Here is a 20,137-nt window from a genome sequence, read left to right on the forward strand (position 1 = left end):
CATTTCTGTAATCACTTTATTATTTACTTATTTTTAACTTACTGCCACCAGGATTATCACTGGGACTTGATGACTGCATGACAAACCCACCACTCTCAGATGCCACTTATTTTCCTTCTTTTTTTTTTTTTTCTCTTGCTGGAGACAGAAACTGAAAGGAAAGGAGGGAGGGTGGAATAAAGAAAGAGGGACACCTGAAGTGCTGCTTCACTGTTCATGAAATTTCCCCCTGCAGATGGGGACAAGGGCTCGCACCTGGGTCCTTGTGTTTGGTAATGTGTGTACTCTACCCAGTGCAGCACAGCTCAGCCCCAATCACTTTTTATAATGAAGAAAAATAAACACACATGACGAAGTTTAATACCTGTCTACCATTTCCTCTTGTTTAACCTTCATCTGTGCACCCTACTGATGTCAATACTGAACATTCATATGTATTTGGTGAGTGAATGAAGTGCAACTGAGCAAGGGTTTGCCATTTGCCAGGCACTGAGCTACAGTAGTAGAAAAGGAAAAGGGGGGAAAAAAGCAGGGATGGGGGGAAGGACTTCTTGAGAATATCAGATTCAGTAGTAAAGGTGACACACAAGTCAGAACAAAATACTATATAGTTTGCAGCACTGATTGCTATGAAGAAAGAAAAGGATGTATTTGGTTTCATTTCCCAATCTTGAGCCTTTGGGGAGAAAAGTCCTGTCAAATTGTAAGGCTTGGTGCTTGCATATGATACAACCATAGCTAATGTTGACATCAGATGATGTTGTTGACAAATGTTTGTAAGTAAAGTCAGGTCTAGCTCTGGGGTAAGATCTGTATCCTTTGAGACTGGTGTGTTAGTTTAGGCCGGCCTCTTTAAGCAAGGGTCGGGAACAGTTTTTCCCCTAATCCTTTAGTTCTAGATCCACCACCACTGTCCAACTTTTTTTCCCCCCCCCACTTTCTTTTTTCTTTAGCTGCTTGTATTAACTAGGCAGTTTAGCTATTACCAGTTCACTCATAAAATATTAGAGCTTTAAGAACTGACCTAGTTTAAGCCCTACATTTTCTAGACTTGGAATCTTAATGCAGGATTAAACAACCCTTGCCCAATGTCATGTAACTAGCTCAAAGCCACCTCCAATCTACTGCCTTCCAGCAGAATGAAATTATAGGATTACTAACTCCCATGTGTGCAAATCACATTCGTGAGTGGTTAAAGAGCATTGTTGGGAGTTCTCATTTCCACAGCTGAATTTCCACAGTAGTCACACACTCATTTCCACAGTAGTCATCTGACAGGTGGTTTCTAAGTGAAAGGTCTGCTTAGCTAAGAAGCTGCCATTATTTTGGGGTAAGTTTGTGACCAGTATCCAAGATGAATAGATTTCTCTTCTGAAGACTGTCCTGCAATTATACAGCCTTTGATCAGCCCTGAGTATAATTCTGGCCTGAAGTTAGTGAAATAACAAAGTGGTCTGAACTAGCTTGATGGCAAATTTAGGTCCTGCACTTGGAAGGCTATGCAGTGATCCTCCTGACATGAGTATACTTTGAGGAGTATACAGGAGCAGACTTCAAGCACAGACTGGCAGATGTCAAATGTCAGATGACATCACTCTTTAAGTACCTCCTGTATTTCCATCTCAGACCTTAAGGCAGTCCTATCCCTTGAACTTAGAGTTCCACCTCTCCATTTAGGTTTGGCTTCTCTTCACTGTCTAGATCTCTGAAGCCAGACTCTGGCCTCTTTGCTCTCCAGGTTTGAAGGGAAACAGGTCTAATGGACATCTGGCCTGTAGTTCAGTCTTAAACCTAGTACCCTGAATGCTCTGTTACCTTTTCCTTTCTAATCAAGCCCTTGCTCCTTCTATTATTTCCTGGAGTGAATTCTCCCATTTTCTGATATGTTTCAGATTTCTTCTCCCCTTCTCTTATCAGTTTTGCCTGCCCTGTTTGTGTAACATTCAATGCTACAGAAATTCAAATCATCTAGATTAAATCAACCTAGTAGTTAGTCCTCTGTTTTTCTTCACAGAGGGCTAGAACAGAAATTTTGAGCACTAAACACAGAGTGAGCATGGGGCACATGTGAGTTTCTTTCACCTTTTCCTAAAGAAAACTGGCTGAATGCATAAGCTTAACTCAGAAAGGAAATCACATCATTAGGGTATTTTATTTTATTTTATTTTATTCTATTTTTATTTATTTTTTAAAGTTTTTTTTTTCTTACCCCCCTCCAGGGTTATCACTGGTGTTTGGTGCCTACACTACAAATTCACTGTTCCAGGCTGCCTTTATCCCCACCCACCCCCATTTTATTGAGTAGAACAGAGAGAAATTGAGAGGGGAGATAAAGAGGGAGAGAGAAAGATAAACACATGCAGACTTGCTTCACACCACTGCAGTGGGGAGCCAGGGTTCGTACTATGTGTGTTTAACCTGGTGCACCACCACCCAGCCCCCTCTGTTATCTTTTTTAAGGATCAGCTTAGTATGATGGCCCACACACTTAATCAGTGCAGGCCTTTTGACACTAGCCAAACTGAACATGTCCAAACTAACATGAGCTTTGGAGAGACCCTTATTTAACCAACTGTGGCAGCCACTTAGATGTTTAGGAACATGACTGAAAACTCACTTGGCTTTAAGTGAAGTCTGTCACTGTGTTTATCATCTCTGAAATCCTGCTGTCTATAGGTAGATAACGCTAGAGACCATCTGCCGCCATCCCTTCACTTAACCAGTCCCAGCCACCATCATTTGCTTTAGTGTTTAATATATACAGTTTTCTATTGGACTGACTTCTCAATGATGTTATTTGCAGTGAGGGTGGTAGGTGACAACGAGAAAGGCATTGTGTGTCTAAGTACACCCCAGATTTAATCTCCGTTCCAACAGCTGGCTAAGACTTATTTTTTAAAAAGAAATCGTAACCAAAAACCAGAATGCTTTCTTTTGTTTAAATTTCCTCTCCCAGAGACCAGTCCCAGGAGTCCCTTCACCTGCATTATCCATTAATGCTGTGGCTTCATTTCCCCCAAATAAACATGTTTTCCTGCCAAAAAAAAAAAAAAATAGACAGAGGGTTGGATACAGGGATGCACCTTGGGACCTGCATTTGAGGCTTGTTCCTCATTGTTCTGGGTTGGCCCTCAGTCTCCTTACTTGGCTCTTGTCAGCAGAGGTGGTGCTGCAGCCCTAAAGGCCTCTTACTGCTGTAGTGAACCCTACCCTGATTGTCCACCCCTCCAACTCTTCTTGAAAGCATCCTTCATTTCTGTTAGCTCCATTTCCTGAATGGCTCCTCCAGATCATCTTTCACCTCTTGCTTCAAGCTCTGGAGACACATGTGGTTTCAGCATAATGCACAGATGTGATTTGGGGGAGGGGGAGACATGATTGTGGACTCCCACTCAGCAGCTGGGGTTACTGGACTGTGAAATGGAGGTCGTCCTCTTTGAGTGGGCTGTTCAGGAAGGAGGGGCGGTGGAAAGACCCGAGAGCAACCTCAGACCCTGGAGATTTCCTTCCCCACCCTAACACAGTACTGTGGTTTTTCATTATAAGAAAGGCAGCTCCTGTGGAGCAAATTACCATAAATTATGCTTGTATACCTCATTCTAAATTGAGATATGAATAGAATAAGAAGAATAAACTTTTATAGGGAAAAAAACCTGGCTGTTTATCTAAATGTTGATCACCAGGGATTGACTTTTTTTGCTTTGTTTTTGCTTTCTTTAAAGGTCTAAATATGTAAATATTTTTATTGTATGCTTTTTGTCAGACCCGCTCAACTCTGACATAGTTTGCTCCAAAGCAGCCACAGACAAGATGGAAAGAGACTGAATTTGGTGGCATGTCATAAATTGTGTGTCCACAATCATAAGACTTATGAACATCGTCCTCATTGTTGTCTTTATGAGTCACTAGCTCTCTGTTTGGTGAGACCCTATCCGTATGCTGTGAACTTGAGTAGTTAGATGTATCAAATTCTTTTTAGTATAGATTCACTGTAGACTGTACTGAGTAATCATAAAGAGTTTGGGCCTGGAGTTAAGGTGTTTTATTTATTTTCAGAATCCAGCTTAGTTGTTATTTATGTTATGTTTAACTTCTCTAAATGTGTCTATCTTTAAAATGAGTACATTTTAACTTTTAACTTCTTATTTATTTTCAGAATCCAGCTTAATTGTTGTTTATGTTCTGTTTAACTTCTCTAAATGTGTCTATCTTTAAAATGAGTACAGTGGTGGTAGCGCACATGGTTGACTGCACATGTTACAATGCACAAGGACCCAGGTTCAAGTCCCTGGACCGTACCTGCAGGGGGAAAGTTTTGTGAGTGGTGAAGCAGTGTTGCAGGTGTCTCTCCTTCTCTCTCCCCTTTCCCTCTTAATTTCTGGCTTTCGCTATCCAATAAATAAATAAAGATAGTGAAGGGAAAAAAGTTACTAGTGCAATGATATTAGTATTTAGAGAATTGTTTCAACTCGAAGTCATGTTTTGCTGTATTCCTAGCAAGTTTATTTCTTAACACCAGTGTTAGGAGATGAATGTATAAATACCAGGAGAACGTAAAAGACAAAGACATCCGGACTAGCTTCCAGGCTCCAAGACTCAGTGCTCTGATAATGGTGAAGTTGGGGGTCTCCAATAAGCTATTTCTTGGGGTGACGTCCCATAATGTCAGCTACCTCTTAGCAGAAACGCAAACACTGGTATAAACTGTCCAACCTTTGGATGTCTTTTGTTGTCAGTAATAAAGTGTGTTCTGAAGAAAAGTTAAAAGAATCAGAAAAAATTCTGATTTTTTTTCCCCCATGTCCCATCATCTTCAGTGTTTTCCAAACTACCTTCTTCAATAAAGAGGGAGGTGCCTGTTCTGTGATCAAATGTATTTGTGAAATACAAGACTAGACAAAGAGAATTCTCAAAGATAAAGTATTTGACTATATTGTTTTCCGAAAGTATTTGCTTTGGCTTTTGGGTTTTATGTTTTTGGAGCCTCTTATAAAATTCTTTACAGGGGGCAGGGGGCAGGGGAGATAGCATAATGGTTATCCAAAGAGACTCTCATGCCTGAGGCTTCAAAGCCCTCACTCAGTTCAGTTCCCTGCACCACACACCATGAGTCAGAGCTGAGCAGTGCTCTGGTAAAGAAAAAAAAAATTAAAATTCTTTACAGGGAACACCCTTTGAGGAACCTGAGGATAACACTTTACTGAATTTCCTTAGAATCCTGTATACTTTATTTATTTATTTGTTTATTGATGAGTGATGATGGTGACAGCAGCAACTAATAATGGTTTATTTTGGATTTCTCATTTTTGTTAACAGGAATTGTACCTTTTTTTTTTTATTTGTGAGAGTGTATTTAGCTTTGTTTGAAATATTTCATATGAACATAAAAGTTGCAAGAATATTTTGAAGAATTCTGCTTGTTAACATTTCACCATATCTATCTAACTCTCATCCTTTCCCTCTATGTGCACACATTACTGCTGTTCTTACATTTGTATTTTTTTAAGGTTTATTTCACATGAGAGCGAGAGACCAGAATAGCTTTGGTTCCTACAGCACTAGGGATCTAAGCTGGGAACCTGAGATATGCAAGTCCTACACTCTGTCAAACTGAATTGTTTCTCCTAGCTGCTACAGTTACATTTTAACCAGTATTTTAAGTTATGAAATTCTTTTATGAACTATGAATTTATTTTATGAAAGTACTTGTAGACTCAAATTAATGAGGCAAGGCCATGGGGCACCCACTTCAGTTACAATGCACAGGGGCCTGGGTTCAAATCCCCTAATTCCCACCTGCAGTGGGAAATTTCTGAGAGCGGTGAAGCAGTGTTGCAGGTGTCTCTGTCTCTCCCTCTCAGTCTCTTCCTTCCCACTCAATTTCTGTCTCTTACCCAGTAAATAAATAATTTTTGACAAAAAAAAAAAAAAAGGAAACTCAAAATTATTCACAACTCCTTCCATTTCTACCTGTTGTGCTAAGGTCAGTCAATGATTCATGGTGTGTAAAAGGTTATCAGTGAATTGCAAAGGAACATTTTGATAAGTTTGTCACTTACAGTTTTGTTTTCCTTCCTCTATTCCTTCCTTTCTTCTTTCCCCTCCCTTCTTTCCTTCTTTCCTTCCTTCCTTCCTTCCTTCCTTGAGAGAGTGAAAGAGATCAACAGTACTAAAGCTTCCTTCAATATAGTGGAGTCTGGGCTCGAACCTGGGTCTCATATATGGCAAAGCACTACACTGTCCCAGTGAGCTACCTTGCTGGCCCTGTTTTGCTTGTTTGCTTGGTTTTGGAACATGTCAACGCCAAGGAAAGTTTCTGTGTAGGACCAGAATCCTGATAAATCTGGATTCATGAAGTTATCATTTGGTGGCCTGCCTATGTATGTGTCACCAGGATCCTATGCACAGGTGATACTACCTACCATTTCCAAGCCAACATCTTCTTTTCTTTTCTTTCTTTTTTTAAATCACAGATGGAGAGGGATGAGAATGAGACAGACAGGCAGAGAAGAGAAGCTGTCATACCACAGAGCTTCCCCCAGTATTGCTGGGGCTCCAGCCAAGAGACTTGCACATAGTAAAGCTCTATCATGGCAGCTGTTTGATGTTGTCTGTAGACTATCATGACCATTTACAGTCAGTTTGCAGTCCTCTGGGTTAGTGTTCTTGAGAACCGGGCTTGGAGGTGGCTTCACACTGTCCTGTCCTTCAGTTTCAGGACTGGAGGGGGTGGTGCAGAGGTTCTAGACTCATCTAGTAACTCTATTTCAAGGTTCCCATAGTGACTTGTTGCATATTCTCAACATGGTAACATAGACAGTTATTTATTTATTTATTTATTTATTTATTTATTTCCTTTTTTTTGTTGCCCTTGTTTTTATCATTTTGTGGTTATTATTATTGTTGTTATTGATGTTGTTGCCAGATAAGACAGAAATGGAGAAAGGAGGGGAAGATAGAGATGGGGAGGAAAAGATAGACACCTGCAGACCTGCTTCACCGCCTCTGAAGGGACTCCCCTGCAGGTGGGGAGCCGGGACTCCAGGGATCCTTACGCCGGTCCTCAAGTTTTGTGCCATGTGCACTTAACCCGCTGTGCTACAGCTGGACCCCCAGTTTTTTTTGTTTTTTTTTTTAATGATATCTTTTTCAGCAGTGACTTCATTTAGCATACCTGAAGCCTCCCTATCTGGGGTTTTTTCAGCCAAGAAATCAAAACTTTTTTACCCCCACTAGGGAAAAATAGAAACAGGCTTGGGGTACGGATCAACCAACCAATGCCTATGTCTAGCCCAGAAGCAATTACAGAAGCCAGAACTCCCACCTTCTGCACTACATAAAGAATTTTGGTCCATATACCCAGAAGGGAAATATTAGGGGAAAATGACCCAGAAGGCCCTGAACTCCAATTCTATCAGGACCCCAGAGAAAGAAGAGGAAAAAAAAAAAAAGGAAGAATACTCAAAAGTAGTAGGTGTGACTTAGAAAGGAAGAGAAGGCAAGACCATAGGAAAAAAAAATGTGCGTGTGTGTGTGTGTGTGTGTGTGTGTGTGTGTGTGTATGGGGGTGGGGGGAGGAGAGAGAGAGTTATAGAAATAATAAACAACCCATATCTGTGACCTTGGAAGAACTACAGCAGTTTCCAATGGAGGGAATGGGGACACAGAAATCTGGTGGTGGAAAAGGTGTGGCATTATACCCTGTAGTAATTTTGTGAATCAATATTAAATCACTAATATTAAAAAAAACCCCTCTTGGGTGGGGGTAGATAGCATAATAGTTATGTAAACAGACTCATGCTTGTGGCTCTGAAGTCCCATGTTCAATCCCCTACACCACCATAAGCTAGAACTGATCAGTGCTCTGGTTAAAATAAGTAAAAATAAAATAAACTCTTTTACTCCTTCAGTTGGTTTAAGTAACCCAGCTTGAGCATACAATGAGTGAGCAAACACTGCCACTTTACAAAGAGAAATTTATTGATGTAATGGGACTGTGGATGTGATTTATATGACCTTTTAAAGAGCCTTTCCCAAACTATTTTCAGGAAGCTGAAAATAGTCACCTCTCCTGTACAGTGCCAGCATTGAACTAATGAATGAAGATAGGGCTTGTACCATCAACGAAAGCCCAAAGAGTAGTCAGCCACTAGATGGTCTTAGGTGCAGAGAGCACCACACATGTGTTCAGAAGGTTTGTGCATGCTGCCCTCATCACAGCCTTGGGACATGTGTTTCATAGCTTCACGCTGAAAATGCCTACTCCCCCAGGCCCCTGGGTTGTGTGTGAATGATGTCCCACTCGTAGTAGATTTATACCTACTTAGAAAAGTGCCCTATTTGGATATTAAACTATCTTAATTAAAATATTTTATTATGACAGCAGCAAATGCTGGAGAGGTTGTGGGTCAAAGAAACCCTCCTACACTGCTGGTGGGAATGTAAATTGGTCCAACCTCTGTGGAGAACAGTCCGGAGAACTCTCAAAAGGCTAAAAAAGGACCTACCCTATGACCCTGCAATTCCTCTCCTGGGGATATATCCTAAGGAACCCAACACACCCATCCAAAAAGATCTGTGTACACGTATGTTCTTGGCAGCACAATTTGTAATAGCCAAAACCTGGAAGCAACCCAGGTGTCCAACAACACATGAGTGGCTGAGCAAGTTGTGGTGTATATATATATATATATATATATATATATATACAATGGAATACTACTCAGCTATCAAAAATGGTGACTTCACCGTTTTCAGCTGATCTTGGATGGACCTTGAAAAATTCATGTTAAATGAAGTAAGTCAGCAACAGAAGGATGAGTATGGGATGATCTCACTCTCAGGCAGAAGTAGAAAAACAAGATCAGAAAAGAAAACACAAATAGAACCTGAACTGGAATTGGCGTATTGCACCAAAGTAAAAGACTCTGGGGCGGGTGGGTGGGTGGGTGGGGAGAATACAGATCCAAGAAGTATGACAGAGAACCTAGTCGGGGTTGTATTATTATATGGAAAACTGGGAAGTGTTATGCATGTACAAACTATTGTATTTACTGTTGAATGTAAAACATTAATTCCCCAATAAAGAAATTAAAACAGAATTTTATTATGAACACTTAAAAAAAGGTATTCAAAGGGGGCCAGTGGGTTAAGCGCACATGGTGAAAAGTGCAAGGACCGGCTTAAGGATCCCGGTTAGAGCTCCTAGCAGGGGGATCGCTTTACAAGTGGTAAAGCAGGTCTGCAGATGTCTGTCTTTCTCTCCCCCTCTGTCTTCCCCTCCTCTCTCCATTACTCTCTGTCCTATCCAACAACAGCAGTAACAACAACAACAACAACAAAATGGAAAAAATGGCCTTCAGGAGCAGTGGACTCATAGTACAGGCCCCCGGCCCCAATGACAACCCTGGAGACAAAAAGAGGGAAAAAAAATTCAAAGAAGAGAAGCTAATATAGTCACCGTGCAGATGCAACAGTTATTACGATATCACCACATTCCTCTGTTCCCCCCCCCTTTGGCTAAAATATTTACAGTAAAGCCAGCTATCAGATCATGTCACCCCCCTTAACATATTTCACTATGCCTCTCTAAAGAGTAGACTTTTTTTTTTAAGCAAACATGTGCCGCAATCCTACCTCACAGAGTTTATCTGGAGAATGAAATTTTGATGTGTACCTTTTCAAAACTCCTGCAACTAGGTTACCGTAAGAATCAATGAAATCCAGGAATCAGGCGGAAGTAAGCAGGTTAAGCGCACATAGCACAAAGCGTAAGAAGGTCCCGGTTCTAGCCCCCGGCTCCCCACCTGCAGGGGAGTCGCTTTACAGGCGATGAAGCAGGTCTGCAGGTGTCTATCTTTCTCTCCCCCTCTCTGTCTTCCCCTCCTTTCTCCATTTCTCTTCTGTCCTGTCCAACAATGATGACATCAATAACAACAGTAATAACTACAGCAATAAAACAACAAGGGCAACAAAAGGGAATAAATAAATAAATGTTTTTTTAAAAAAAAAATCAATGAAATCCATGCCTATACTACTGAATAATTCACTGATACCTTCAGGGGGCCGGGAGTGGGAGATTGGAAGTGGTGGTATCTTCGCTTTCAACTCTGAACAGAACTGTTTGGTTTGGGGATGAGGTGGGTGGACAGTTGGCACTTGAGAATCTTTCTTTTCTCCGCACTTGTGAATCTATTAACTGTTATCTCATATATTGAGCTGTTCCATTTTGCTTCCTGAGCATTTCATAGTATCATCAATGATTGATAATCGTAACTTACAGGAATTTAAAAAATATATTCTAATTAAAAAAAGCATCTGTCAGCTATCAGGTTTCCAGCTTCCACTTTTGAGAAGCAGGATGTTGAATGTGAGTAATGACACAAAAGGCCTATAAAATGCAGACTAGCCCTCGGATGACTCATCCGGTATAGTGCAGTATATTTGTCAAGGAGACTGAATCATATATGGGGGAAACCACTTCTCAAGCAGCCAGCTGGTTCTCAGGTCCGCAAGAGACAATCCATTTTTATCGGAAGCTTTATAGTAGCAATAATGCTAATACCCAGCACTTGGGCTCAACAATGTAGAGGAAATGGCATCTCCTGGCAGGTACGTACTAACTGTTTATACAAACTTTTATTTTCTTATTGTTCTCCTAAGCCTAACCTTTCTCATATTTACTCTTAACATGTTTTAAGATGGGAAAAAATTATTTTAATTGTTAAGAAGTGAAGTGTGTGTGTGTGTGTGTGTGTGTGTGTGTGTGTGTGTTTTCCCATGTGCAAGGACAGATAGATAGCCTCTGGTCTTTTGATGAACATAGAGTTCTTGTTCACATATCTCCCTTTTCAAAAACAGATTTCTCCTTAGATATTCAGACTAAAATGGGCCTGAACCCTCCCTGTTAGGCTCTGAGTTTAAAAGATGCTACCTAGGAAACAGCTTGCAGGGGCTCTGTGCCTTTGAGATTGGGTAGCTTAAAGTTTAAAAGAAAGAGAGAGAGGAAGAGAGAAAGGAAGGAAAGAAGGAAGGAAGGGAGGGAGGAAGATTAAGTAGAGGTGAACTAAAGTAGGTACTGTAATGATAGTATTGTATTTATAATGTTTTTCTCCCACTAGTCCATATTCCCAAGATATGTGGCTCAATACAAGAAAGTTGTATTCCCCTGATAAGTGAATACATTTAATTTTTGCAAATCATAACTTGCTTATACTGAATTCATGCTTTAACTTTTTCTAGGTGAGAGAAAGGGTAGTAAGGATTTAGTAACAGCGCTTAATTATAACTTTCACATGATCGGAAGGGTTGTTCTGCATAATTGGAAGACTATATCAGCCTGTCTACCCTCCCCTTGTCACTCACTAAATTTAAACAATGTCTGACTGGTTAAAGTACATAGCTTGTTTATTTGAGTGTACTAAGCATTCCTGTGTGTGTTGACAGTCTATTCAGTGTCTCCTCATATTTTTAAAAAATGCTTTTTGAGCCCTCCTGGTTAAGGGCAAATGCCATAGTTAGTTTATAGCAGTGCTATTTATGCTTTCCAGTTCTGTCTGTCCAGAATGGCTGAGTCAGGACCTATAACACAACTGCCTACAAATCTGCCCAAGATTTGTGGAGCATCCCTGTGTGTGGTGGTAAATTCCGTTTGTCACTCAGAGAGCATTAAACAGACCTAGGATTACCAAGCTGGAAAAATAGGCTGTCTTTGTTTCTCTTCCTTTCTCTTATAAAAGCCATAATAATGCCATGCTTTCCTTGAGGCATATGGTTTTTAAATTATTAGTAAATGCATGAACTTACTTATTTAAATACATTCAGAAATGCACATACTGAGGAAAACCAGCATGCAGGGAGTGTTTATTTTATTTTATTTTTTAATATTGAAAACCTATTTAAGATTTTCTTTTTTTTTTTCTTTTAAAGATTTTATTTATTTATGAGAAAGATAGGAGGAGAGAGAAAGAACCAGACATCACTCTGGCACATGTGCTGCCAGGGATCGAACTTGGGAACTCATGCTTGAGAGTCCAAAGTTTTACCACTGCGCCACCTCCCAGACTACGGGCGTGTTTATTTTTGTAGATTAAGAAGTACACATTGTTTTTAGGATGGGCAAATTGTTTCTGGAAATAAAACTACATCCAAATTTCATTAATTTTGCATTCTATAAATGAAAGCCACCTGTTATGCTGCTAACATGCTAATTATGGGAGAGCACAATAATGAGGAAGAACAGTATTTGAAATATGTGGGGGTTTTGTTAAGAATTTCACTGCCCACATCTGTAGTGCTTATTTTTATATGTGTTTACATGCCTCTATGCTACATATTTAATAATAGCATTTGGTGATATTAAAAATGCTTCAGCTTCAAAGTAAGAGTTCTTTTTATTTCTTCTCATTAATGACCTTTTTAAGTTGTGGGAGAAAGACTACCTAAAAATGTTAGCTTGAACTGAAGCCCCAGTTGTGTGATCTTGGAGTGAATGGGGTTCTCTCTCGTTGAGCTACCACACCTCGGTTCATGTACCACTTGGTCACATAGCAGAAGAATAATGTGAACTAAAGGCAGAAGAGCAACTTTCCTCTGATACTACTGAAATACTATATCATCCCCTCACAACTAAAAATGATCACATGTAGATATTTTAAAACCATATTTTAAGACCCAGATTTATAGGTGTCGTCTATGAAAATGTCTTGTCTTCCTGTGGTTTGGGGTAGTTGAGACTAGCCCAGGTCCTGTCCAAGTTACTTCAGAGCAGCACAGATTGCTTTTACCTTTGGTTCTATTACACACTCAGGGTGTATCTATCATTATGATTTGATTACGGCAGTCACCTCTAGGGTTGTGAGAAGGGCCCATCCTGCACCTTCAGTCCAGAGTGACCATCTATTTATTTCAGATACTTTCTTTCCCTCTTGAGGGACAAGGAATACAGAGCTGTGGCCAGTACCAAGGATCTTAAATCATTCAACTTAGAAGTGGTCAATAAATATTGAGTGAGGTGCTGCTTATATTCAGAAAGCCGTGTGCTGGGTAATGTTAAATTAAAAAATGTTCTTGATCCAGGCCCAGCCCTATCTTTGCTTTAATTCCCTCACCAGTGAGAATTCATTATTGCTGGTGATAGAATCCTCCTGGGTTTTCTTTATTCATAAATTAACTGAAGTCCATGATCGAGACTACTCATTGCTTCATATAGAAGCAACTTTTAGCTATTGCCATTTGGTTCTTCAGAATCTAATTCTTCTTGGGTAGGAATCAAAGAAATGACCTACTCAAAAAAATCGATTGGATAGTTTTGGTAAAACCGAAACCATGTTTTCTGAGCCAGATTTCTGATAACAACCTTGCTTTCCTTCTGGGTGTGAGAGGGCTGGGGTGGGGGTAGGGGGTTGGTGGTGGTAGTAGTAGTGGCAGCAGTGGCAGTCAGGGAGAGTGTAAACTCGCAAATCAGAGCACTCAGGATATCTTAGTGGAACAAATTAGCCAGCATCAAGGACAGTTTTCCTCTTTCCTTGAGGTTTGAGGAGCTCTTCCTCTTTTTAACACAGTGAGTAGAGAGGTAGCTCGGCAGTGGAGTGCATGTCTTGCTTGGGTGAAACTCTGAATTTAACCGTACTCTACTCTGATGCACAACATACATGTTGTATCCTAGTAATTCAGAGGTATAGTGTATCTAGTACCATCTGACTAAAAACATTTAAAATCATTTTCTGGTAAAGACCAGTTTAGTGAGTCTGTGACCTGCCTATGACTTGTGAATGTTTGAATATAGCTATGTCCCTAGGGAGTGGGTTGAATCTGTCTACTGCCTGTAGCCCGTCGTCCACTGCTCTTCTGTTTCACTGTCCTTTCCACATCCGAGGTTTAGGTCACTCTGCCTGTGTTATGGGTGGGATTAATAGCACTTTTAGATAAATCTTGTATCATTACCTGAAATACCAAGTTTCCTGTGTGGCTCAGAAAAGCCAGAAACAAGTGCAAAAAAGCTTTCCTTTAACATAGGCCGCCCCCCCTTTTTTTAATCTTTCTTTATTGGATAGAGACAGCCAGAAATCGAGAGGGTAGAGGGGGATAGGGAGAGAGAAAGAGAGACACCTATAGCCCTACTTCACCACTTGCAAAGCTAACCCGCTGCAGGTGGAGACAGGGGGCTCGAACTCGGGTCCTTGCACATTGTATCATCTGCGCTCAACCAGGTGTTCTACCACCTGGCCCCAAGCCCCATTCTTGAGAACACTTAAATGGAATGGATGACCACTCTGTCATCTAGCCAGCATGGCCCTGAACATTCTTTCACATATAAATTTGTAGACAGCTTGTTTACATTGTTATCTGTGTCCACATTGTCTTAGAGCGTGGGGGAGACAGTCATGGAAACCATGCCCGTCCCCATGTAGATTCTCTGTCATCAACATTTCTTTGAGAACAATGAATACCATAGAGAAAACAAATGCTTCGGAGCCAGGCTGGCATGTCAGCCTCTTGAGCGTTTGACATGTGTGGCTGCCAACCTTCTGTGACACACACTGTGAGAGTAGTTTAGGGAAGCTAGCCACTTCTTCATACTACTCAGTGTGCAGGGAACTGCTACAAGATACTCTTTTTTTTTTTTTTTTCTGATTGATGCAGTTGGAGATGTCCAGACTAGGTTTGACTATTTGTTTTTTGTTTTAATTTTGTTTTGCTTTTCCTCTTCCTCCCCTTCTTCTCTTTCCTCCACCTCGTCTCCTTCTCCTTCTTTCTGTAGTTTTCTTTTAGATCCATTTCTGTACTCAACCAGTGGGAGGAGATGCTCTGGCCCTATACCCTGCGGGAGCCTCTTGCCTTTTATTAAATGGAGCGGGTGTCATAAAGGCTGCTTAGGAAGGGTGGAAAGCAAAATTAGTGTCTGTGGGTGGGCATGTGTTCTAACCATATCACCAAAGAACTGTCGTGTGTAAAAGCTGGCAGAAACTTGCCCTTCTCACCCTAAAAAACCTAGCCTCCCTCTTTTTTGCTTTAAGAAATGCTTTTAAAACAAGGATTTTCTGACAGTTCCATGTCTTCAAATGGGGATTAACTGTTGTGATTGTGTATGAATATAACTAAAAAACTAAAGTTAGAAGATATAGAGTGATGAATCAAAAGTTATTTTTAGGGACAGTGTTGCTTACAAACATGAATCAGCATCATAGTAGAATATAGTTGACTAAGGATTAGGTATTTATGAGAACTAACAGTTGGATACTCTGCATGCTGAACTTCGATTCCTTGAGATAATTCTGTAAGTATAGTCACTTTTTAAATTTTTTTAAAATCTTTATTTATAGGATAGAGACAGCCAGAAACTGAGAGGGAAGGGAGTGATAGAGAAGGAGAGAAACAGAAAGATACCCACAGCACTGTTTCACCACTTGCAAAGCTTTCCCCCTGCAGGTGGGGACAGGGAGCTCGAACCTGGGTCTTTGCGCATTAACATGTGCACTCAACCAGCCTGGCCCCAGCATAGTCACTTTTTTTTTTTTTTTAAAGATTTTATTTATTAATGAGAAAGGGGGAGAAAGAGAAAGAACCAGACATCTCTCTGGTATATGTGCTGCCAGGGATTGAATTCAGGACCTCATGCTTGAGAGTCAAGTGTTTTATCCACTGAGCCACCTCCTGGACCACCAGTCACTTTTAATTACACAGGAAATGGTTGTGTTTTTCTATGTCGTTTGCCTTTTACCAAAGGAACAAAGCACAGACAAAGATTTACATTTATATTTGAAGCACAAGATATTCCTTTTATAACTACCTTGAGAAGGTCTTGTAAATTTATTAATTACTCCTCATGTAGAAGACTATTCCTTAGATTAAAGGCTGGCTGTTATGTATGTAGTTTTCACAATGCACACCTGCTACTTTTATAATTAGGGCAGAGCTTATGTGTTTGCTTATTTTTAAAATAGTGGTATTGTTTGTTTCTGAAGGACAGAAAAATGTTCTCTAGCCCAACACTTGTAATTTGGGGCCCTTCCTGCGTATATGTATTTAGGTGACCTCTTTTTGGTTTTCAAACTAATGTTTTGTTTTAAGACTTGAAAGAGAGAGAGACCGACCGACCAACCGACCGACCGAGACCAAGCGAGACCAACTAAGACCGACCCAGAGCATTAATCTGCTCTGGCCTACAGTGTTGGAATCGAGCCTGAGGTCTCAAATTTACAAATCCTGTACCCTACCGCTAAACCAATTTTTTCTGTTGTGATAAAAGATAAAACGCCACCATAGCCATTTTTAAAGTATGTAGTATATTAATGTTAACTATATGTACATTATTTTACAACAGATATAAAAACTTTTTCAGCCTACAAAATTGAAGTGCTATACATATTAAACTCCCTATCTCTCCCCTTTCACAACCATCATTCTTTGAGTTAGGAAATGAATGGCTTTTAACAAGTGTTAAGTTTAATCCTTTACATGCCAACACTAGAAAAATTTTATCTTGTTATATAACTTTATGTTTTGTCTAGTCTTCTCAGTGTATATTCCTAAAACTTCCATACATGCAGTTACTCACTATAGGAAACTGCTGGGCATTCAAGATAATTTCAGGGATCATGCCTATTGGTGTGGAAACACAGCAGTGAATGGAATGAGCAGTTGATACTTGCTCTTGGCCAGAAAGGAAGAAGAGGGTTTATTTATTTATTTAGTCTAATACTAAGTAGCAGCCTATAGTGACTGCTTGGTTTCAGGAAAGTATAACTGCCTCTAGGACTTACAGACTGTTTAATCTTGTGGTAAAACTCTAAAACTCTAGTGGGAAGATTTGGCCACATTGTACTGTGCAAGACGTAGTCTTTAGTCACCACTGAATACATGGCTTAGTGCTTCACTGGGCTTCTTGGTGGTGGCCAGGAAACTCCACATTTGCAGTTTGGCTTCCAGGTGCCTCAATTATCTGTGCGTCTCAATACCAAATAACTTCTGGTGCTTCTATAAGCTGGTAAGCTTTGTTACGTGGGGTTAGCGCTAGTGTTCCCCAGAAATCCTTTTTGAAATCAAACTAGAATGTCTCCTATAGATGAAACAATATTTTAAGAATATAGTTAAATCATCAGGCAATACAGTAAGGTGTCAGGCTACAAAATTAACATTCAAAAGTCAGTGGCATTCCTCTATGCAAACACTAAGTTAGAAGAAATTGAAATCCAGAAATCAATTCCTTTTACTATAGCAACAAAAACAATAAAATATCTAGGAGTAAACCTAACCAAAGAAGTGAAAGACTTGTATACTGAAAACTATGAGTCACTACTCAAAGAAATTGAAAAAGACACAAAGAAGTAGAAAGATATTCCATGTTCATGGGTTGGAAGAATTAACATCATCAAAATGAATATATTACCCAGAGCCATCTACAAATTTCATGCTATCCCCATCAAGATCCCAAGCACATTTTTTAGGAGAATAGAAAAAAATGCTACAAATGTTTATCTGGAACCAGAAAAGACCTAGAATTGCCAAAACAATCTTGAGAAAAAAGAACAGAACCAGAGGCATCACACTCCCAGATCTCAAACTGTATTATAGGGCCACTGGCATCAAAACTGCTTGGTACTGGAACATGAATAGACACACTGACCAGTGGAATAGAATTGAGATCCCAGAAATGAGGCCCCACACCTATGGACATCTAATCTTTGACAAAGGGGCCCAGACTATTACATGGGGAAAGCAGAGTCTCTTCAACAAATGGTGTTGGAAACAATGGGTTGAAACATGCAGAAGAATGAAACTGAATCACTGTATTTCACCAAATACAAAAGTCAATTCCAAGTGGATCAAGGACTTGGATGTTAGACCACAAACTATCAAATACTTAGAGGAAAATATTGGCAGAACTTTTTTCTGCATAAATTTTAAAGACATTTTCAATGAAACGAATCCAGTTACAAAGAAGACTAAGGCAAGTATAAACCTATGGGACTACATCAAATTAAAAAGCTTCTTCACAGCAAAAGAAACCACTACCCAAACCAAGAGACCCCTCACAGAATGGGAGAAGATCTTTACATGCCATACATCAGATAAGAGTTTAATAACCAACCTATATAAAGAGCTTGCCAGACTCAACAACAAGACAACAAATAACCCCATCCAAAAATGGGGGGAGGACTTGGACAGAATATTCACCACAGAAGAGATCCAAAAGGCTGAGAAACACAGGAAAAAATGCTCCAAGTCTCTGATTGTCAGAGAAATGCAAATCAAGACAACAATGAGATACCACTTCACTCCTGTGAGAATGTCATACATCAGGAAAGGTAACAGCAGCAACTGCTGGAGAGGGTGTGGGGTCCAAGGAACCCTCCTGCACTGCTGGTGGGAATGTCAGTTGGTCCAACCTCTGTGGAGAACAGTCTGGAGAACTCTCAGAAGGCTAGAAATGGACCTACCCTATGACTCTGCAATTCCTCTCCTGGGGATACATCTTAAGGAACCCAACATATCCATCCAAAAAGATCTGTGTACACATATGTTCTTGGCAGCACAATTTGTAATAGCCAAAACCTGGAAGCAGCCCAGGTGTCCAATAACAGATGAGTGGCTGAGCAAGTTGTGGTATATATACACAATGGAATACTACTCAGCTGTAAAAAATGGTGACTTCACCGTTTTCAGCCAATCTTGGATGGACCTTGAAAAAATCATGTTGAGTGAAATAAGTCAGAAACAGAAGGATGAATATGGGATGATCTCACTCTCAGGCAGAAGTTGAAAAACAAGAGCAGAAAAGAAAACACAAGTAGAACCTGAAATGGAATTGGCATATTGCCCCCAAGTAAAAGACTCTGGGGTGGGGGGGTGGGGAGAATACAGGTCCATGAAGGACGATAAATGACATAGTGGGGGTTGTATTGTTAAATGGGAAACTGGGGAATGTTATGCATGTACAAACTATTGTATTTACAGTTGAATGTAAAACATTAATTCCCCAATAAAGAAATAAATTTTTTAAAAAAAAGAATATAGTTAAAACTGTGAGCCACCTCCCGGACCACAGGTGTCAAACTTTTAAGAAAAAATTCCTAGCTTCACCTCCATTTCTGGTTGACTTTTTTCAAATGTGACCATGCTATTGGTCATACCTCCTCACTTCTCCTTGTGGGGGGATGATTGGTTGCCTATCCAGTAAATTTTAAGGGAACAATAAATAAAATAGCTTCTCTTATATCCTTTAAATCACCTAGTCATAACACAGGACCCCTTTAAAGCGGAGAGAAAGAGAGGGAGAGAGAGAGAGGGAGAATATTGGGGAGGTGTAACAAGAGCTTTTATCTATTCTAGTGCTAGTGACTTTAGAGTCCTTTCTCTTGTGGATTTTGTTTTTTCCATAGCAGCAAAGGGTCTAGAGTGGATGGTTTCTTCTTTTTTTTTTTAAATTTATTTATTTATTCCCTTTTGTTGCCCTTGTTGTTTTATTGTTGTAGTTATTACTGATGTTGTTGTTGTTGGATAGGACAGAGAGAAATCAAGAGAAGAGGGGAAGACAGAGAGGGAGAAAGATAGACACCTACAGACCTGCTTCACTGCTTGTGAAGTGGCTCACCTGCAGGTGGGGAGCGGGGGGCTCAAACCAGGATCCTTAAGCCGGCCCTTGCTTTGCATCATCTGCGCTTAACCCACTGCGCTACCCGACTCCCGAGTGGATGGTTTCTATGGCTCTTTTCAAGCTTACATATGTATAACTAACTTGCTTATGTGCCTCTTCCACCGGTCCTAATTGTAAACCAAGACTCTACCGATAGACCCACCTTTATTGTAGTCTCTACCCAGGAAATCAAGATTCAGAATTCTTAAAGAACAAATGTCTTGTCTGTGCTTTATTTGCATTTCTCCTCTGGTGAGGGATGTGACTGAATCCTAAAAGAAGAGGAGCTTTGTCAGTTGGTAAAACTTGCTGCTTTAAAGTGCATTGGTGGATCCATCACACTGTAAGCCTGGAGATTTAAAAATCCCATCATCCTATTGCTACTACTACTACTTACTAACTTATTTCTCCCCTGTGGGCTAAATTACTACTTCCTTTCATTGGAGAACAGGTCTTTTTTTTGTTTGTTTTGTTTATTTGTTTTGCTTTTCTTGTCACTGG

The 20,137-nt window shown here is 40.2% G+C and overlaps 1 protein-coding gene across 2 annotated transcripts in view; it reads left to right on the forward strand.

Moving 5' to 3' along the window:
- The window catches only part of SPRED2 (sprouty related EVH1 domain containing 2), a 140,979-nt gene that overhangs the window by 61,482 nt on the left and 59,360 nt on the right, over window positions 1–20,137 (forward strand). The window contains exon 1 of one of the 2 annotated variants that reach the window (XM_060187185.1): window positions 10,467–10,611. The exons of the other annotated variant lie outside the window; for it this stretch is intronic. Within the exon in view, the coding sequence (XP_060043168.1) occupies window positions 10,595–10,611 (17 nt within the window). The 5' untranslated portion in view covers window positions 10,467–10,594. Of the gene's footprint in view, window positions 1–10,466; window positions 10,612–20,137 lie in introns of those variants that run through there. 2 annotated transcript variants of the gene reach the window in all.

This window comes from Erinaceus europaeus, chromosome 3, assembly GCF_950295315.1.
Source record: "Erinaceus europaeus chromosome 3, mEriEur2.1, whole genome shotgun sequence".
NCBI classification, from domain to species: Eukaryota; Metazoa; Chordata; class Mammalia; order Eulipotyphla; family Erinaceidae; genus Erinaceus; species Erinaceus europaeus.